General features: G+C 40.5%; 1 protein-coding gene across 50 annotated transcripts in view; it reads right to left on the bottom strand.

Moving 5' to 3' along the window:
• Positions 1-17,743, bottom strand: part of Dscam1 (Down syndrome cell adhesion molecule 1) — a 71,863-nt gene that overhangs the window by 44,460 nt on the left and 9,660 nt on the right. For all 50 annotated transcript variants that reach the window (XM_065484794.1, XM_065484806.1, XM_065484821.1 and 47 more), the window contains exon 3: positions 291-472. In XM_065484794.1, the coding sequence (XP_065340866.1) occupies positions 291-472 (182 nt within the window). The remainder of the gene's footprint in view (positions 1-290; positions 473-17,743) is intronic.

The raw sequence follows: 17,743 nt of genomic DNA, 5'->3' as shown, positions 1-17,743 counted from the left end.
TAAATCATTTTAAAAAAGGAACAAAAATTAAAATGTTTTTAAATTTAAATTTATTTCTATGAAATTCTCCTGCATATTCCACTGGTTTTCAATTGGTCCATCGTCCGTTTTGAGTTTTGACGCAATTTCTACCTTCAAATAAAACTACCCAGTGATTTTAATACGAGTTAAATGAATTAGTGGATTTTTTAAATTTAGAAATAGCCAGAGATGGCAAAGTGTTGAACAAGACGTAGTTGCGCCATTTGTTGTAATAAAGTCTTTGAATTTATTCCAGTTTTTTTACTTACTTGTCGCAATCCAGGAACATCTCCAACGGCTGTGCCGTCCGCCCGGACCCAGATTATCTCGGGGGCGGGTGATCCTCTAGCTGAGCACTCGACCTGGGCGCCGGTGGTGTTAGAAAAGTCGACCCTGTTGGGCGGTTCGCGCATGAAAACGGGGCCCATTGAGCCATCGTCCGCACCGAAAGCTGTAAGCAGACAGCAGAAAAATTAGTGAGTTAATCATCAAGGTCATCTAGTAATAAAAATGGCGAATTTTCCAACTTTTTATCGATTTTTTGGCTTTGTTGTTACCCTAAAATGCTTCCAAATTTGTTGCACGTGATTAAAAATAGCAAAAGATAATCTTAATGGTTGCTTCACATCTTTATTTGTTCTAGGGCCGGAGTAAACATTTAATAGTCAAGACAACACACCACGATATCATCTAGCACGTGCAGCATGGACACATTCTCCGCCACAGAGCAATTGATTAACATGTGTGTCTTGGATGAGCTGCGGTGCAATTGTTCCACAACAAGCGCAGTGAACTTGAGATTCAATTTCATGCAATGATCGCCGACTCTTGGTAATTTCTTTTATATAGTTTAATTCTGTCATATAGCAGTGCGCCTCTGGTTTTACGACCTAATGGCTCGCCTCTAGCAGCTCAATGACAAGACACACATATTATACATATTAAATGTTATTGGAGAGCCGCGGCGTATCTCGCTGTCATTTATCTCGCGCTCCAAGTATGCCCCATTGCTATCCATTGAGACCGCAGTCGTAAAAAATGATATTGCGTGCACGGCCCGCCCATGAAAATAAACAGTCGTATGCACAAAAGGGCTCTGGAGCCTCGTAAAAACTTTGGCAAAATAAGGAAATATGTGTTCGGGAAGCCTCTTCATTTGGCTTATTTAAAATGGCTGCGTGTTAGTCACTTAATAGGGACTGTTGTCACATCCAGCCGCGTCATTTAAACAAATTATTATTCACTTTTACTGCACAATGTGTCATTTGTTTTCATTTTGCACGAGACGGAATTCAGGGAATTAGATCCTATCCTTAGGGTGCAAATGGCTATAAATGAACGATAGTAAAAATCCTGAAATAAAATTCAACAGTGTCAAAACTCCTGGGAATAATTTTTGACGACCTCCATAAAATCAAAAGGAAAATTATTGCCCATTTATCATAATGTATTTTCGATCGTAGAAATAAATCAAGAATAATTTTACCAAGCGGTTCATAAAAAGTTTTCTGTTCACGTTCAGACCATAAAGAAGAGGATTGAAACTTTGAGGTCCAAACTGCCGGCGTTTATTGTGCCCGGGTGCAACAACTGCAGCTGAAAATGCGCCCTTTTATGATGTCTGCGAGTCGTTTCCAAAGGCAAGCTGGAGATCAATAAAACAAACTGAGCAGCTAGCAGACCTCTGACTGCTCCGTTTTACTTCTTGGCGAATGTACCACGAGGTCTACCATTTCGCTTGCATAAACTCTAACTTTATAATGAGTGCCAGTGCATTACCCGAGAGTAATAAAATATTCATTACCTTGCAAGAAGGGACATCCTTCCTAGTAACCGCACTTGATTATTAGTTATTAGGGCTGTTATTTTTAGACGATTGACTATTTTTTCTGAGCTTCAAATAGTTACGGGGCTATCAAATAAGCACAAAGCACAAATCAAGCAATTTTAAGCCATTTGAACCAGACTTGAAATAATCGAAAAGATGCGAAACATCTAAAATGCGTCTAAAAATAGTTTAAAACTATCTAAATTGTCTAAAAACCAAAGAAAAGGCTTTTCCTTGCTGCGTTCGGAGCTCAAACTTTTGCATGCTAATCAAGCAGCGAGCACTGTACCCTTATTGGAAAGAACGATTTATTTCGCCAGAAGGGGAATTTACCTAAAAAATCGTTAATTAATTAAATTAATAATCATTAGTTTTTCAAATATTAGGTAAATTCTGAAATTTAGCTGTTCCTAGGTCCTGATTTCATTATTGCACATTGTAGAGACAAACTGTTGCTAAATTTTACAAATATAATTAAAAATTTTGATAGTAAAAATGCAAAATGTTCTTAATTGTCAGCCTGTAAATTTTCCAAGCATTTAATTTTAGTGTTTTTTAACCCATTTTACAAAAGATAAAATTAAATTAAGAAAACAGTGTAAGATTCTAATTCATATTCTCTTGAACTCCAGCTATCTGATTGCAAATTGTCACGTGCTCGCACAGATATGAAGCGCATCGCCCACGCACAACCGAGAGCCAAAACGTGACTCCACTTGTCTTCGTCAACAGCAATAAATCTCTGTCCGCCGATCTACCTCATTGTTCATTCAAAGTAGACGAGCAGCCGCGCAAAGCTTTGTGCGAATGAAAATTTAAGTCTGCGCACTCGCAACAGCAGTGGCGGCGGCGGACGAAGCGAAGGGCGGCCTCGTTCTTGGCCCTTGAACCTGGGCCGGACGAAAAAGAAACGACCGAGAGGGATAGACTGCACCGCCGCACGAACGCGCGTGGATCGATCTCGCGCGCGGCGCTCGAGTACTCGCCGTGTATGAAATCCTGCCTGCCTGCCTGCCGCCGGCACCGGCGCACATTCATGATCGGCGGCGGACCTCGGTTCGCACCCCGACCACCCCAAACCAACGCCCAAACGCCCGACCCACCGGCGATGCGAATGCGTCAAAAGCGGCAAAACACCGCCACGTGCTCTGCTCATCAGCTTCAATGAGGTTCGTGCTTTAAATTTCTCTATAGGTCACCGGGACATGGACTTATGAGTCTATACAATTTCGCATTGAGTTTATTTGAAAAATTTCATAAAACATTCAAATGGTAATGGTTTTTAGTCAGCATAATTAATGATTTTTGTTTTTAAATTTATCATGAACTTTGTAGGTCTGTTAAACAGTCATGGATGTTTTCCTAGAAATTAGCCATTCAAATGTGGATTTAGACCATATTTAAAAAATTAAAATATAATGCATTTTTGTTAATTAAACGATTTTCTAAGCTTTTTATGCTCATTGGGTGATTAATTTTTAAGAATACCAATTTTTAAAAGGCTTCATTTTTGTGCCTGTGAGTCCATGCTAATAGAACACGGAGTTTTCGCGGCACTCTCAGGGGTCACCCATTTCAAGAGAAGTGAACTAATCAGAAAAAATGAGAAAATTGGTAAAGTTTTAAAAATGAGTAATCTATTGTTAAAAGAAGCAGTTATAAAATGGTTAAACCTTGGCTTTTACACCATTTTCAGTTACCTCACTTTGTATTGTTCAATATAACAAAACCATCATGTAATGTGACCCTTAGAAGGAATTTGGAAAGGTCTCTAAATAAAGAATAGTGGATAGGCATGTTTTTCACAGAACGTAGAAAAGCATTATTTTTATTACGTTTAACAAGCCAAGATTTTAATCCTGAATCTAAAAGTGAGAAGTGAGCATTATGTAAGTCTACTTTTCATTTCAAAGGCAATGCGCGCTTTCTCGCAGCAGGGGTGCCATGTTATTGCACTGACGCAGAGGTGCATAATTATCAACACTGGCAGACACGGCAAATAAGATGTAAAAATGCACTTTAGCAGCGGCAAAGAGAGCCACTTTAGTACGCCATCCCCCTTTTCGTATTTCGCGTAAACTCTTTATGACCAAGTGGAGCAGCAGCGCTTTTCCCTTCATATTTGAAGCATTTTCGTCAACCCCCATTCCTCCGTCCGTCTGCAAGCAACGAGCGACGACACATCAAAAAAGATTTAGCCTGGAGAGCGAGCGAGAACGTTTATGCAGGCGGACGAGCGCTTTAAAAAAAAAGGAATGGGGCAGTGCCACCTTTTATTTGCACATCTGCGCCGCGTTCACCGGCGCCAAAACGTGAGATCTTTTAATGTTTTTTTTCGAGCTTTTCCTCAGCGCTCTTTTGTCAGTTACGAAATGATTGCAAAGTTTTATTGTGTATTTAAGGGAACAAATAACTGATCAAATAAAAACAAGCAGCTGCAGTTTTTTTAATATTCGTCTGTATCCTGCAGCATCGATTGAATTAATTAAGTTACTAGAGTCATTCTTATAATGCTGTTCAATTCTCATAAAATCCGCATAAATCTTCTGAGCTTAAAACGCTCGCAACGGTATTAATAAATGTATTAAAATACAAGTTTTTCAATTAGAGTTTGAAATGTAAAATAACTGTCAAATTGAATTCATACACTCTGGTCCTGGGAACTCAAAAACCAAGATTTTATCGTTTTCTATAGTCTAAAATTAGCGAGAGTTGCTAAATTTATTTGGCCTCCTGAATTCTGGAACAGTGCCTTTGTTTGAATTATAGGAATTATAGGAATCATAGAGCAAAAACTGCATAATAATGATCGGGAATAATTAAACCATTTTTCCAGCTCTTTTAACTCAAGAAGTATTCCAATAATGCTCTATTTATATGCTTGCGTTGACTGGCCACTTGATAAAGAGGATGCTGCACACGCAAACGCATGTTTTCTCACGAAGCGTGCGTTGTTGTTAGCCTCGTGGAAATAAATGTTGCGGAAAGAGCTGCCTGGGAAAAGCCTCTAGAGTATGTTTGCCTTTGACGGACCGGCGTTGATGATGATGTTTGCGGCGAGTGTGATGACCGCTATTAATTCATGAAAGCCTTTTCACAACCATTCCCTCCTCCGCGGCCGGACCATGCACGAATAAAAATAGAAATAAAGGCTGTGCACTTGGCGCCGGCCTTGAATATTTCGTGCGACACGTGATCCGATTCTTTCAATTTTAACAGGCAGAGGTAAGAAAGATGTGAGTTCAGCAAACCGCAACGTGCTGCATTTTTCATGTGTCGTCTCGGCGAGCAAGAGGCTGCTGCGCGTCTTTCGTTTCATCCAGTTCTTTGCTTCAATCAATTGAGAGAGCCAAAAGCGGCTCCACAGCAAGGCTTCAAGCACGCACACGCGAGCAATAACTAACTACACACTCGCCAAAGGGATTGAGTAACAGTGGAGCGGCGAAGAAAAAGCATAGCGACGTCTCGCATGAAGCCGAGATTGGTCTAGAGGAGCAAATTAACTCACTCCCCAGTCTATTTCTGGTGTAGAATTTGTCCAGACTTATCCTTATATTTAAGAGCAGACAAATTGAATAAATAGCACAAAACCTACTAAATAAATGAAATTCTAAATTAACGACGGCCTGAACTGCGGAAATTAGGGTAACTTTAAAAGGAAAAAATAAAATACAGCCGCTGCATATAAATAACTTGTTTTTTTCTTTCCAAACACATCTTTTCATTTTTATATTTAAATCTTTTGTCAGTCTGTTCCATTTTATTATAACAGGATCAAAGGAGCAACCAAATCTGTTTTTGAGTCATGATCATTCAATTCAATTATTTGCAATCGGCTCTTCTGCTTTCAATTCATCGCCTGGGGTGCGTTCCATTTTATTTCCTATAGTATAACTTCTTGCTCGAGCAAATAGAGGAAACCATCGACAAATCATTGGAACGGCGCGCCGCTGAATGGAATTTGCGAGGCGGAAAAGCGTTCCTTGGCTGCTTCAGATCGCAGATTCTAGCACGGCATTTGGTCTCCATGGAAACCGCGGCCTTCCCACACACATCCAGCACATGCCGCGTCATAAAAGTGGCATTTTTTGCGCGCTAAGAGTAACTTTGTTCTTTGTTCATCTCCATGTCACTATATATTGAGAACAACTTTTTACTTTCCACTGAACTTGCGCTCCTTTTTTGAACTATGGTTTAAGTATAAAATATTTTCCACTCACGCCCTCGTAATGATGGTGCAAATTCTGGCCCAATGGCGTGTTTGCTTGTTAAAATAAACGACGAGTGGGTGAAAGAGGAAGTCCGCACGCCGAGATGATTGTTCTCGCAGTGGCACCAAACCTCTTTCCACTTAATGTTTAAATGTGTGCGAAAAATCAACATTCAATAGCAACTGTATAACTAAAATAAAAATTCGATCATTAGTAAGATCCCGCGCACCGATGCATTAGGCCTCCAAACAACCCGCATGGGAAAGAAGCACTTAGAGATGCAAATTCAGATTGAAATTTATGCGTCGCCTCCCATCGCTTATACGGGAATAAAAATCTCGGGTAATGAGCGTAATATCCGCGTGCCAGTCCTTTTCCGTCCTCATTGTTGACGCAACAAAATTATCCGGCGGGCAATTGGCGAGTTAAAGGAGCCGAAAGACCGTTACAGTTGAAAAAGAAGAGGATGTATATTCCAACGAGAACCCTCGCTCGCTCGCACTTGGTCCAATCTGACTCCACTGACCCCCAGCGGCTTGGAAAAGGTCACAGGAGCAGAGAAGCACGTTACACTACAGCGTCGGAGTTTAAGGACCAACATTGATTCAGGCTTAAACCTCAAACTCGCTTTTATTTAAAAGGTAAAGAGAAAAATTGATGTGATATTGGAAACACGTCAATTCATTCACGTAAGAAATAAAAACACAGCAATTTATCAAGAAATTATTTACAGCTTTGTGTTTTACTTTGAAAACCTTAATCATTTTCATTGAACCAAGCTGCTGGGTTAGAACAAAAAGCCTGGCTGCAACAGAGCAGTTGAATGTAATAATTGGAGCTGTGTATGATTTGAAAGAGCGCAGCAGACGAGACAGTCGATTCTGCTGGCCGGGTAATTAACAAAAAGAGAAGAGATGAGCTCATGGATCAAATTCGCCAGTGGCGTCTGTTTATCGAAGACAGATTGCCGCGTGCTGTCAACACGAAGTAAAACAAAATCCAAAATAGACTGTGGTTTTAATACGTTAAAATCTAGGATTTGAAATTATTAAATAATAAATTTGGCTAAAATTTAAAATTGAATCTCATTAAGAATATAAAAATAATAAGCAATAGATTATTCAAAGTTTTATGACCTTTGTGGTTCTTGCCGACGGGGACGTTGATGCGACGAGACGTCTCAAAACAATTCGACTGTTTATTTTAGAAGAGACAGGAAGCGGCGGAGGCTCCTGCAACTTCATGATGCAATAATTTCCAGGCGGGAGCAGGCCGGCGGATTAAACAATTGCTGCTGGCCGACGCGAAATGTGTGCGTTAAATAATGATGTGTGCGACCCACAAATAGCAACTAAAGGCAGCAGGACGCGCTCTCGCCGGTGGCGCCAAGACGCTTCACTCTCAAAGGAAGCTTGCTTCAATGGAGCACGAGATTCAACTCGAATCAAAATTAAGTTAGAACCAGGTCAAAGATTTTTATCAGTCAATATGAGAATTTTAGATTTAATTTTGCACGCATGATGCGGTAATTAATATGGGAACTTTATTAATTAGCCTTGTTAATTAAATATTTCAGAGCCAGACGCCATATCTTTGATAAAACTCGTGGCTGAGTGGATTTTTTCTTTTCAATCGCTCAATGTCACATTCCACGGACCAATATGAGGTGCACCTCACAGAAGTACGTATCTTCCCAGCGGCAGTGTTTTGAACGACGTGCCCGTCCCCTCTTTTTCAGCTCAAGTGTCTGATTGTGCAGGCCCGAGGGGACCACCAGAATACAGTTTGCAATTTTTCCTCTCTCGCCATTCCGTCTGTCCGCTTGGGGTGCGTTCGCGTGATGGCGATGGCAGGCAGTCCCACCGGCACCTGAAAGGCGGGCGCACTCCGATCTCATAGAGAGATGATAAATTCTCAGACTGCGTCTATTCAATGAGACAAGCGGGAAATGTTTTTTGAAAACTTCTCCAACCTGAGAGAGAATCTCATTTAGTGCTCATTTTTTTGCTCGTGGGGGGAATTTCAGAAGGAAAAGAAATTTGCTTGATATAATGTCCAACTCGAGTAGAACAGTGAGTGACTTTTGTGCTGAATTGCGTGACTCAGTATCGCATCTGCCTCTCAAATGTTTTGGTATCACTCAAAAAGGCTTGTTTCCGTTCACGCGTTTGTGCTCTCGAAGCAGAACTTGCTGAAAGCGGCAAAAATGATCAGCAGCTACATTTTGCAAAGAGATCTCTCTGTTCATCGCATGATCTCTTTTCAGAGAAGCGTTTATTCCACCGACAACGCGGCGGCAGTCTACTCAATTGAAAAAAAGAGGGGAAACATGCTCCACTGCATGCTTTTTATCCATCGGTATTTATCGCTGGCAGTGTACTTGCCGGGAATTGTAAATGAGCGGCTATTTAACATGAAACTGGCTGAATTTAATACAAGTGAATGGATACACGACAGGATTTCCCTTTTTGGGGAATGAAAAAGAAGCCTTCTTCTCAATTGTGCAAATTGGTCACGGTGTTTCTTTTTTGAGATACCTTTTCTTGATTTTTTTAATGAAAAAAAATGCTCCACTGGCCTATGAATGGGAACTAACACCCCAAATTTTTTATTTAGAACGCTCCGATCCACTGAAAATACGGCTTAAAAATAGGAATTGAAGGGGTTTCTTGCACAAAACAACTGGGGAGCACTTTCTTTCTCGCCACGAAATAAAGCACACTTTACGTGGAGGAAACTTCCTTTTGCCTCCCCAATTTTTTCCTTTCATACTTGGGGCATCAGCACGACGGCAGTTGTTTGCGAATCACTCGAGGACGAAAATCCAATTTGGCGCTTTTAAGGGAACATCAATCGAAGTGTCTCCGAAAGAAGCGAGCCGCTAAGCAGGGAGGAGGCAGACGGGGCTGCTGTTTAACCCTGTTTGGCAGCTGCCGAGGCAGAAAGGGTTGTTCCCCTGGATGTTGGAAAGCGTGCGCGAGAGTGACACTGCCACGAGTTGAATGTTAAAAAAGGCGGCGCTCGCCTATCTGCCGACGGACGCGATATTTGAAGAATAACAGCTGAGACGCCGCGGCATCAAGGGCAGGCCAGGCAGATGGCCGCATTCGCAGCTCGAGAATAAAATACAAGGCGCGCACTTTCTTGGCGGGGGAGGCGAGCAGAAGCCGGCCCGGCGCACATGATGGATTTTACGATCGCTTTTGCCTCCATATCGCGATGGTGCGTGCCGATCATGAGCTTGCTTTTCCTCAAGCGCACTCACAATGCTCTAGCGGAGACGCCGAAATCCGAATTGACCGCAGGGACGCATTATGCTGATTTTCGCGCCTGTTTAGCATGAGAAAGCTTTTACTATTTTGCATTGAAAATTTACCAAAAACGGAACAGAAAGTGGAGGAGGAAAATGGGGCTTGGTTGACTGAAAAGCTTGGTTTTTAAGGAGCCGAGATTTATATTATAATTATTGCTATTTGGATCAATTTTACTAATTGTAATGCAAAAAAATATGCATCTAGAATCAGGGTAGTTAAGAAAATTAATTCTAAATCAATAAAAACAATTGAAAAAATCAGGCTAGTTTGGCTACACGCGTTTCAATAGTATGACCTCATTTTCCTTTAAAAACTACAATTTTCGGTAAGAATTTTCACTTCAACAGTAGCTCGCTGTCCACTAGCACTAGCAATCAGAGCAGACGTGATTAACGACGAAGAACACAGATTTATCACTTTCCACAATTTCTCCCGCCTGCGCCCAGCTGATCGCGATGGCACAAAAGTGAACGGAACGCATTATTTATATCGTCAATCTCTATATTCGCACACATTTAATGTGATGCGTGAGGAAAGCGCCAGAAGCCATATGCGTGGCGCAGAGTGGGCAAAAAATCGAACCTCTCCAACGAACGCGAACGGCAGATGAAGCTCTCGATTTTTTGCTGCCTCTATATATGCTCATGAATTCTTTTTGCGGTCGCAAAACAAGCGGCAAGATTAATTTTTAAGCCGCGTGATCCAATTAAAAGTAACTCGGGAGCTGCATCGCTATTCCGATTAATGCTTCATGTTTGTCTCGCCATGCAGGAGAAACGAAGGGTTAAATTAGATTCAAATTTTAAATTACGAGGCCTGCACAGTATTATTTTCACTATAAAACCTTCCATCAAAAAAGTCGCACATGCAAAAACGAGACATATGAGTCAACGGCATTTCAGAGGACCTCAAAAGTAAATGGAGTATGGAACAAGCTTCGAGCTTGGTGACGTTAGTGAACCATTAAATCTGTCGTTATAATAACTTCATTATCATAGTGTGTTGAATAGATCTGATTTTTGTATTTCGTAGAAACATTTGAGGAAATAAAGCCCTGGAATTGATATGACAGCTTAAGCAATAAACTGTGAAAGTCCCAAAAGTCGCAATTCAATTACGAAAGAGTTACATAAGAGATTAAGCAGATGAGAAAGTGAATTATTATTCATCAAACATTGTGATTATTTTTAATTTTTGCAACTTCGTGGGAAGAAACTAATCCCAGTTTTGGTGGTTTTAATCTTATTATTCGACAAGAATTTTAATTCAGTTTTTGACTCATTGTCTTCCTTGTGCTATGAGAAGCTGTTGTGATAATGCGCCTCATACTTAGCAGGCGATACACATCAGGCTAATTCCTAATTCATGGTCACTTTTGGCAGACGGCGGCCGGCGGCTCGCACGCAATGTTGCCACTTTTTTGCAACAACGACTTCGCGTGTATCGCGTGCTATGTTTTTACGGGTAATTATTTGCCGCATGCTAATCGCTTCAAAACCAGAAATGCGTTAAATTTGATGATTTTTGACTAATTAGAGAAAAACACTTTGAGTAATTACTTCATAAACATACGCAAATGGCTCCACTCAAATATTATTATTCAGGGTAAAATTAAAATAGTATTTACATGGCACAAGGACAAATTATTTTATTCAAATGTGGATAAAGCCTTCATAAAGTTTTCAAATTTACGAGCTTTACTAGACGTAGTACGCGTGTGAGTTATTTGAGAAACATTGTAAACGCGCACGCCGTCATTTTCGCGCGATTCCCAACATCGGCAAATATCTCATCAGCATTGCCAGTGCCGCCGCATTTGGAACAAAAGGTCCATCAGCGAATTGGGCAGAACTCGCGCATAACGGGAGGCTCGAACACAAAAGGGGGTTCGTTTACTGCGGCTCAGCATCTTTTCGGATTCTCCCTTCTTTTTGCGTTTCCACGAATGTCTTTCGCATTCGTATTCATCACAATCATCGTGCAAGAGTCATACAAGAAAACGCGAGTTTTACAGCTTGCCAAATTATAAATTCTTCAGCGCGTAAAAATGCTTCTTTTATGCTGTTGAATGAAAAATGATATGAAATACCACTGGCAGTGAAGTAACGCTGGGTTTTATATAGTTTCTAGGAAATATTTTATTCTTTCCTCGCCTAGCAGAATTTATAATATTTCCTAAACGCTTTATGTATAGAGCAAAAATATTAAGCAATTGGGAAAAGGTAATTCATAGAGTTTATTCTATGTGTGAAATTTAGCAACAGTTGATCCCTATACAATGTGCAAAAATGAAATCGTGACCAAGGAACAGTTAAATTTCGGATTTTTCCAAGTTTTTCGAACAAATAAACGGCTATTCAATGATTTTTTAGGTTGATTTCGATCCCTCTCGTCGCGATCTATCCAACAGTGTACGAATTGTGAAAAGCAAATATTTGAGACAATGTCTCAAAAATTTAAATGGCAACCTGGGCAATTTTGAGGTTTTACCTAATTTTTATGTAATATTTCAAGTAAAGGCAAAAAGGATTTTCACAAATTTTCTGTAAAAAGATTTACTTTAATTTCTGCAACCAGGTTATATGACTTTATTTTAGTGTTTGAAATAAAGCTAATTTCGTTTCAATGCCTATTCTATAAACGCTGAATGCGCACAATACATTTTGTTTGAGCAGAGTTCATCAACAAAGAAGCGTGTGCAAAAACTTCTCAGGCTTTCAGCGTTTTATTAGCATGCGCCGCACATAAAACGCGAGTTAGACGCCAATATAATGTGATATAGCAGAGGGAGAAGCAGCAGACTCCAACTCTGAATATGACTCATTCTGAGGAGCAGTGCGAAGAACAAGATGTGAACAACATCACCTCACGTATCGCCCTATTCAGCACAAAGAATTCCTCGAACAAAACTCATCACTGGACAAAAATGAAAACATATTCACTCGCTCCCATCCCAACTTTGATTGATGTGCTCGCTCCGGTTTATTTGACTTGCAGAAATTCGGATCGCGTTCCAATCTTGATTTGAGATTTGCATGACGAGAGCTGAACGAAAAACAATCGATATTTGGCGTTTTGGAGTGAGTGTTTCCACAGAAAGAATACTTATGGTGATTGCATCACTAAAAGTTCCGTCCATACTTTCTCTTTACTGCTTAAATAATCGTTGTTTAATCTGGTGTATGCCGTGCTTTGACTAAACTTGTTTTCAGCCAAACGCAAATTAAATATAGCAATTGATTGTAAAAGGCTGACGAATGGATGCTGTCCGATATAATAAGGCTTAATTTACCATCAAGTTCTTGCATACAAATATTTTGTACGTTAAATATATTCAAAAGACAGATATTTGCTCTTCCAGTGAGAAATGCGCTGAAAATATATGGTAACACAACTGGCAGGAAATTAAATTATATGTAGTAGAGCTTTACAGGCCAACAATTAAGAACACTTTGTATTGTAACTACAGCAGGTAATTCATTGAGTTTATTGTTTTTGAAAATGAGAAACAGTTTATCTCTAAAATGTGTAATAATTAGATCAAGACCGAGTAACAGTTCAATTTCAGATTTTGCTAAATTACTCGAACATTTAAATTATTTTTATTGGCTTGATATTGATCCCTTTCGTCGCAATATATCCAGTGGTGTGCGAATTTTGAAGTAAATTTCCCTTCTTTCAAAATAAAGCATAATTATTTCCGATAAGAAGATAATTGTTGCTCGCCATTAAATTAGCATGCAAGCATTTGAACCGATTTACCCAAAAATTTAAACGGCAAAACTACGGGAGTTTAGCATTTTTCTAATTTTTACATAATCTTAAGTAAAAGTATCAAGGATTTTTTCTTTAAAGCATTATTTTTAATCGACCATGTGAGACTCCATCAAAATGGATATTTCCTAATTTTCGTGGCATGAATATTGATTGCCAATAATTTAGGAGCAATCAAAATTAAAGGCAGCAACGAATAGGCTCTGGCCTATAAATTGTTCCGAAATTAATCGGTTGGCTTGAGGCGAAAATGCGATAGAGCTAAAATGGGGTTAAATTGTTCGGTCCTATCTCATTAACATTTTCCCTTCTTCAAAATGTTATAAGTGAATTATATAGAGGATCAAGCTATTGAAGCGCTTTAATTGTCTTATTGGCGTGGAACGGGCCAGCTTTCAGTGATTTTTACCATACAAAGAACGTGCTCAGCATGATCCGCTAGCCGTCTGCATAATTTACACCCCATTAGGAGCGGAACGTCTTTGCGCGCACTCGAAAACAATAATCATGCTGCGAGAGGCAACATGGCCGCCCTCGCGCGCACACCAAAGCCCTTTTGCCGCCAATTCTCGGCTGAAAACAAAGACCAATTACGCGTCCCTCGGTCGCTTTGAGCCTGGCAGCCCGGTGGGGCGGCCCGCTGGCATTTGGGGCCGGAACGGGGGCCGCGGGGGTGGTTTGGCATTTATGCTCTTGCAGCATAATCACAGGCTGCGGCGCGGCAGCGGGCCTCCCGTCTCGGCAGCACGCCCACAATATCGATTTTCGCGAGCACATTTCACTCAGGCAACGGTGTCAGGCGCATTGTCAGCGTGCTTGTATACAGAGGGACGCGCGCCGCTTTCCCGCCACCAACCACCGGCACCGGGGTGGAAAGTGGAAAACGCGAGCCGAGCCGCCGGTGTAACTGATGAAATGCTTAGCGGTCGCTTATCTCCCGCACGTTTCCTCCGTTCATTCTCTTACAATTAGTGTCGCATTAGCCAATATCGAAAGGAAAATGAGGAAATTGTTGGGTGTATATATAATCTGTAATTTAGGTTCATGATACTGCACAACCAGTCAAGCACGTGATGATTATGGGGTGCAAATTAAAGCAAACATAAATGTATTTGATTTAATCACTCGTTTTTAACATAGTTTTTGCCCTAATCATAGAGGTACGTGCTACACGTGGCTTTTACGTTCAAATTAATATTTTCCAACTAAAATTTAAATCAAGCTCAAGTAATTAAGTTATCATGAATTTATGCATTCCAAAGTGATTGCCTTGAGAGAAAACTTCCTGATGATCAATTGAGAAATAATCAAATGCCTTAAATATGGGTGAATTCATTTGTGAACGAAAATGTTTGCCCAGAAAACAAAGATTTTACAAAAAGTCAGAATAATAAAATAAAACAGCGTTCTTGGCCTTTTTGTACATTTAAAACTTGTAAATACATAAAGGACAGAAGTAATAACAAATCTATTGGTGATTTTTTTAAATTATTTTCTGTAACAAAAAAAAATAAACTAAATCTTAGTTATCTGCATATTAATTGTTTCTTGCAATTTTCAACCATAAAGTAACATTGCAATAAAAAATTATTTTCAGATAATTTTCGCCTCTACCGCTACCAAAATGCGATGTTGAATTGCACGGGGAGAATCAATTCCTATATAACAAGCAAAGAGAGCTGGAAAAAATAGCCCTGTCAATAGCAGCAAGCTCTGGTATCGTCGGCCGCTTTTTGCCTTTTCCTCGTAATTAGGTGATAATGATTTCCTCCCTTTCAAAGGGCCATCGCTGTTTGCTGGCTGCTTTTACTTTCCGTCGGCTGGCTGTGCTCTGCTGTCGGCGCTCGGAAAGAGTTGTAAAGCGATAAAAGCGAGTCCCGGTGCCGATACATGAGCGCATTTGTGATGCCAGAGAGCAACAAATCTTGGTGGCAAAAGCAGAAGGGAATGCGAGGCCAGTGATCCTTTTTATTTATGACGCGCGCCGTGAACTTTATTGTAGCCGTAAAAAGGTTCCGGCAAACAGAGGGTGCGGGTGTATATATGTCACAAAATTTGGCAGAGATGCATATAAAACAAACAAACACATTCTGCGTGAGCTTTATTAATAATCCTCAAGGAAGGGGCATTGATCGGCAAAGAAGTGAAAATGGGTCAGAAGGCTCAGGGGTCAGGAGTGAAGAAATTGTTGCATCAGCAAGAGAAAAAACAATAGGGCCAGGTTACAAAGCATTTTTCTTGATCAATTTTGTCAATTTCTTCATGAGCAGCTGGTTTTGAAAGTTAGGAACAATTTTATTTCGTAGGCTAGTATAATTCCAGCAAGTTTTTGTCACATAAAAGTGTACCCTAATTTCTAACAGCTTTTCATTATTTTAGCTTTTACTAACTGTGAGGAAAGATAACAGAAAATTAGACCAGAGGGGAGAGCGTTTTTACTGACTTCAAACATTTTAAAGTAAAAAAGTTTACTATTTTCAATTTAATTCCAGACCAAAAATTATGAAGCAGGGTTTAAAATTAAATTGCGCAATCATTAAATTAAGTGGTGACAAAAATCGATAAGATGAAGCAGTTAAAAGATAAAATCATATCTAAAATATCTTTTTCCAGGAGGAAATCATAATGAGAGATTCCCTTTAATTGATGGTACACAGCATAAAGTTTCCCTTTAAACTAATTAAACGTAATTCAGTCCCAGCAGTTTGCTAAACTCGCATGTGTGTAACTCACTTGACAAACACACGGCACTCAACTCGGCGTTGTTGCCATTAAATTGAGTACAATTCGTCATCTCGGCTGTTACACATTTTATGCGTGCGCCCTCATTAAGGGAGGATAAGCGGCGTGCACGCGCAGGACAAATATTCCGGCCCTCCCAGTTGCATGAAGGTGTATGCGCGGTGCGTGACCACTCACCATAATTCATCCGTGTTTGAGGGGCGCCAAATAAGTCACTCTGCCATGCAGATATCGTTAGATACGACTTCATTCCCGGAAAATGAATCACAGGGCCGAAAAGTGAAACCACGTCGGATAAATCAATCAATCACACGTGCAAATCTGTCCAAATTTGTCGCTTCATTCAGGGGATAGAGAAACAATAGGTTGTTTGGACGCCCTTCTACGGTCTCCCGTTGTTACCTGCTTTGATTTAATTAACTTTTGCATGTATCCTAAAGGTCCCTCTGGTGTGAGTTGACAATGAAAGAGTCGAATTTGTCAGCAGCCAGGTGTGTCCGGTGCGCACGCACGACTTGAGAGTAAAAAATTATGGCTTCTGCGCCCTCTTTCTCTACTATGAGTTTCTTTCCTGCTGGAAGGATGAATGACACAGAGAAGGAGCGATTATTTGGCTTTGTGTCACTGCAGGCGCATGATTAAAAAATTCTTGGCTCGTGCTCTGTGGCACACGAATACACCCTGCCCTGCGACGATGAGACGCTTTTGCTGGCTCATTGTTTCGTGCGTCGCAGCACGCCAAGGAAAAAATGCTCCGGAGACAGATTAAAAAATAGTTCCTGGTAAGCGTCATTAAAGAAAACAAAAAACTGTGACAATGACGAGGAGATTAAGGTTTGGTTTGGGATCGATGCATTTCGGGTAATCCCTCGTTGCGGCCGTACAAGTAATTACACGGTTTGTTGCTTTTACGACAACAAGAGGCCAGATTTAAATTTTTGATGGCCACTTTATAATCGCAGCTGCAAGGGCTGCCGTTTTTACTGTCACTCTCTCCACTTGATGAAAAGTCGGTTTTCCGCTTGCGTGCAGCACACCAAGTGTTCATGAATAACTTATTAAAGGACAATGTTTTTGAAACAAACTCTGGCTAAGTATGAATTTCACAATATTCTTCAGATTTTCATTTACCTGCCGAAATACGAGAGAGATTAATTTGGACATAAAAGGCAAAAAAGAAATTTTCAAGCTAATCAACTTATAAATATTGTTGTCTTACACATCTCATTACTCAAAATGAAAGTACCATGTTGACATGCCCGGCGGCTGTGCTATGTACTAAAATTCACCTTCTCCATTCAATACAAAATATTTCGCAAATTCAAATTTTCAAATGAATAAGTGAATGTAACTTTCGTTAAACCCAGCCTTGAACCTAACGGAAGTGCCCATCATCCCAACAAAAAACGCCTTTCGCCTTTTGGGCCGTTTAATCTGCAGTGTCAAATCTCGTGTACGTGCAAATGTGAATTTTGTCGGTGTTTGCAGCTGCGGGCCGGAGAAAAGAGTAAATATGAATGCAGGCAGCATGAGCTGAACGCGACCTGAATCTATGATGACCAACGACCCAGCCAGGCAACGGTCGTCGCGGCGTCAACTCTGCAAACCGCGCGTATTAATAGATAGACTTCGGGCATAGACATTACAATAATACGAATCAAAAGCCTCAGCGTCGCTTCTCTTGCTTTCAAAAGCGACAGCATTTCGCCCGGCGTCTGCGAACTTGAATAACGTTGGTGCACAAAGGACGCTAATTAAGCAAGCGCACTCGTTTTTCCAACCCACCCCATTTTCGTTTAATGAGCAGAATTTTACGAACATAAAACTTCTCGGGTTTGTGTGGCACCACGTAA

The sequence above is a fragment of the Cloeon dipterum genome, chromosome 3, assembly GCF_949628265.1.
Source record: "Cloeon dipterum chromosome 3, ieCloDipt1.1, whole genome shotgun sequence".
NCBI lineage: Eukaryota > Metazoa > Arthropoda > Insecta > Ephemeroptera > Baetidae > Cloeon > Cloeon dipterum.
Note: the sequence above shows the minus strand (reverse complement) of the source record. Positions and strands in the feature narration are given on the sequence as shown.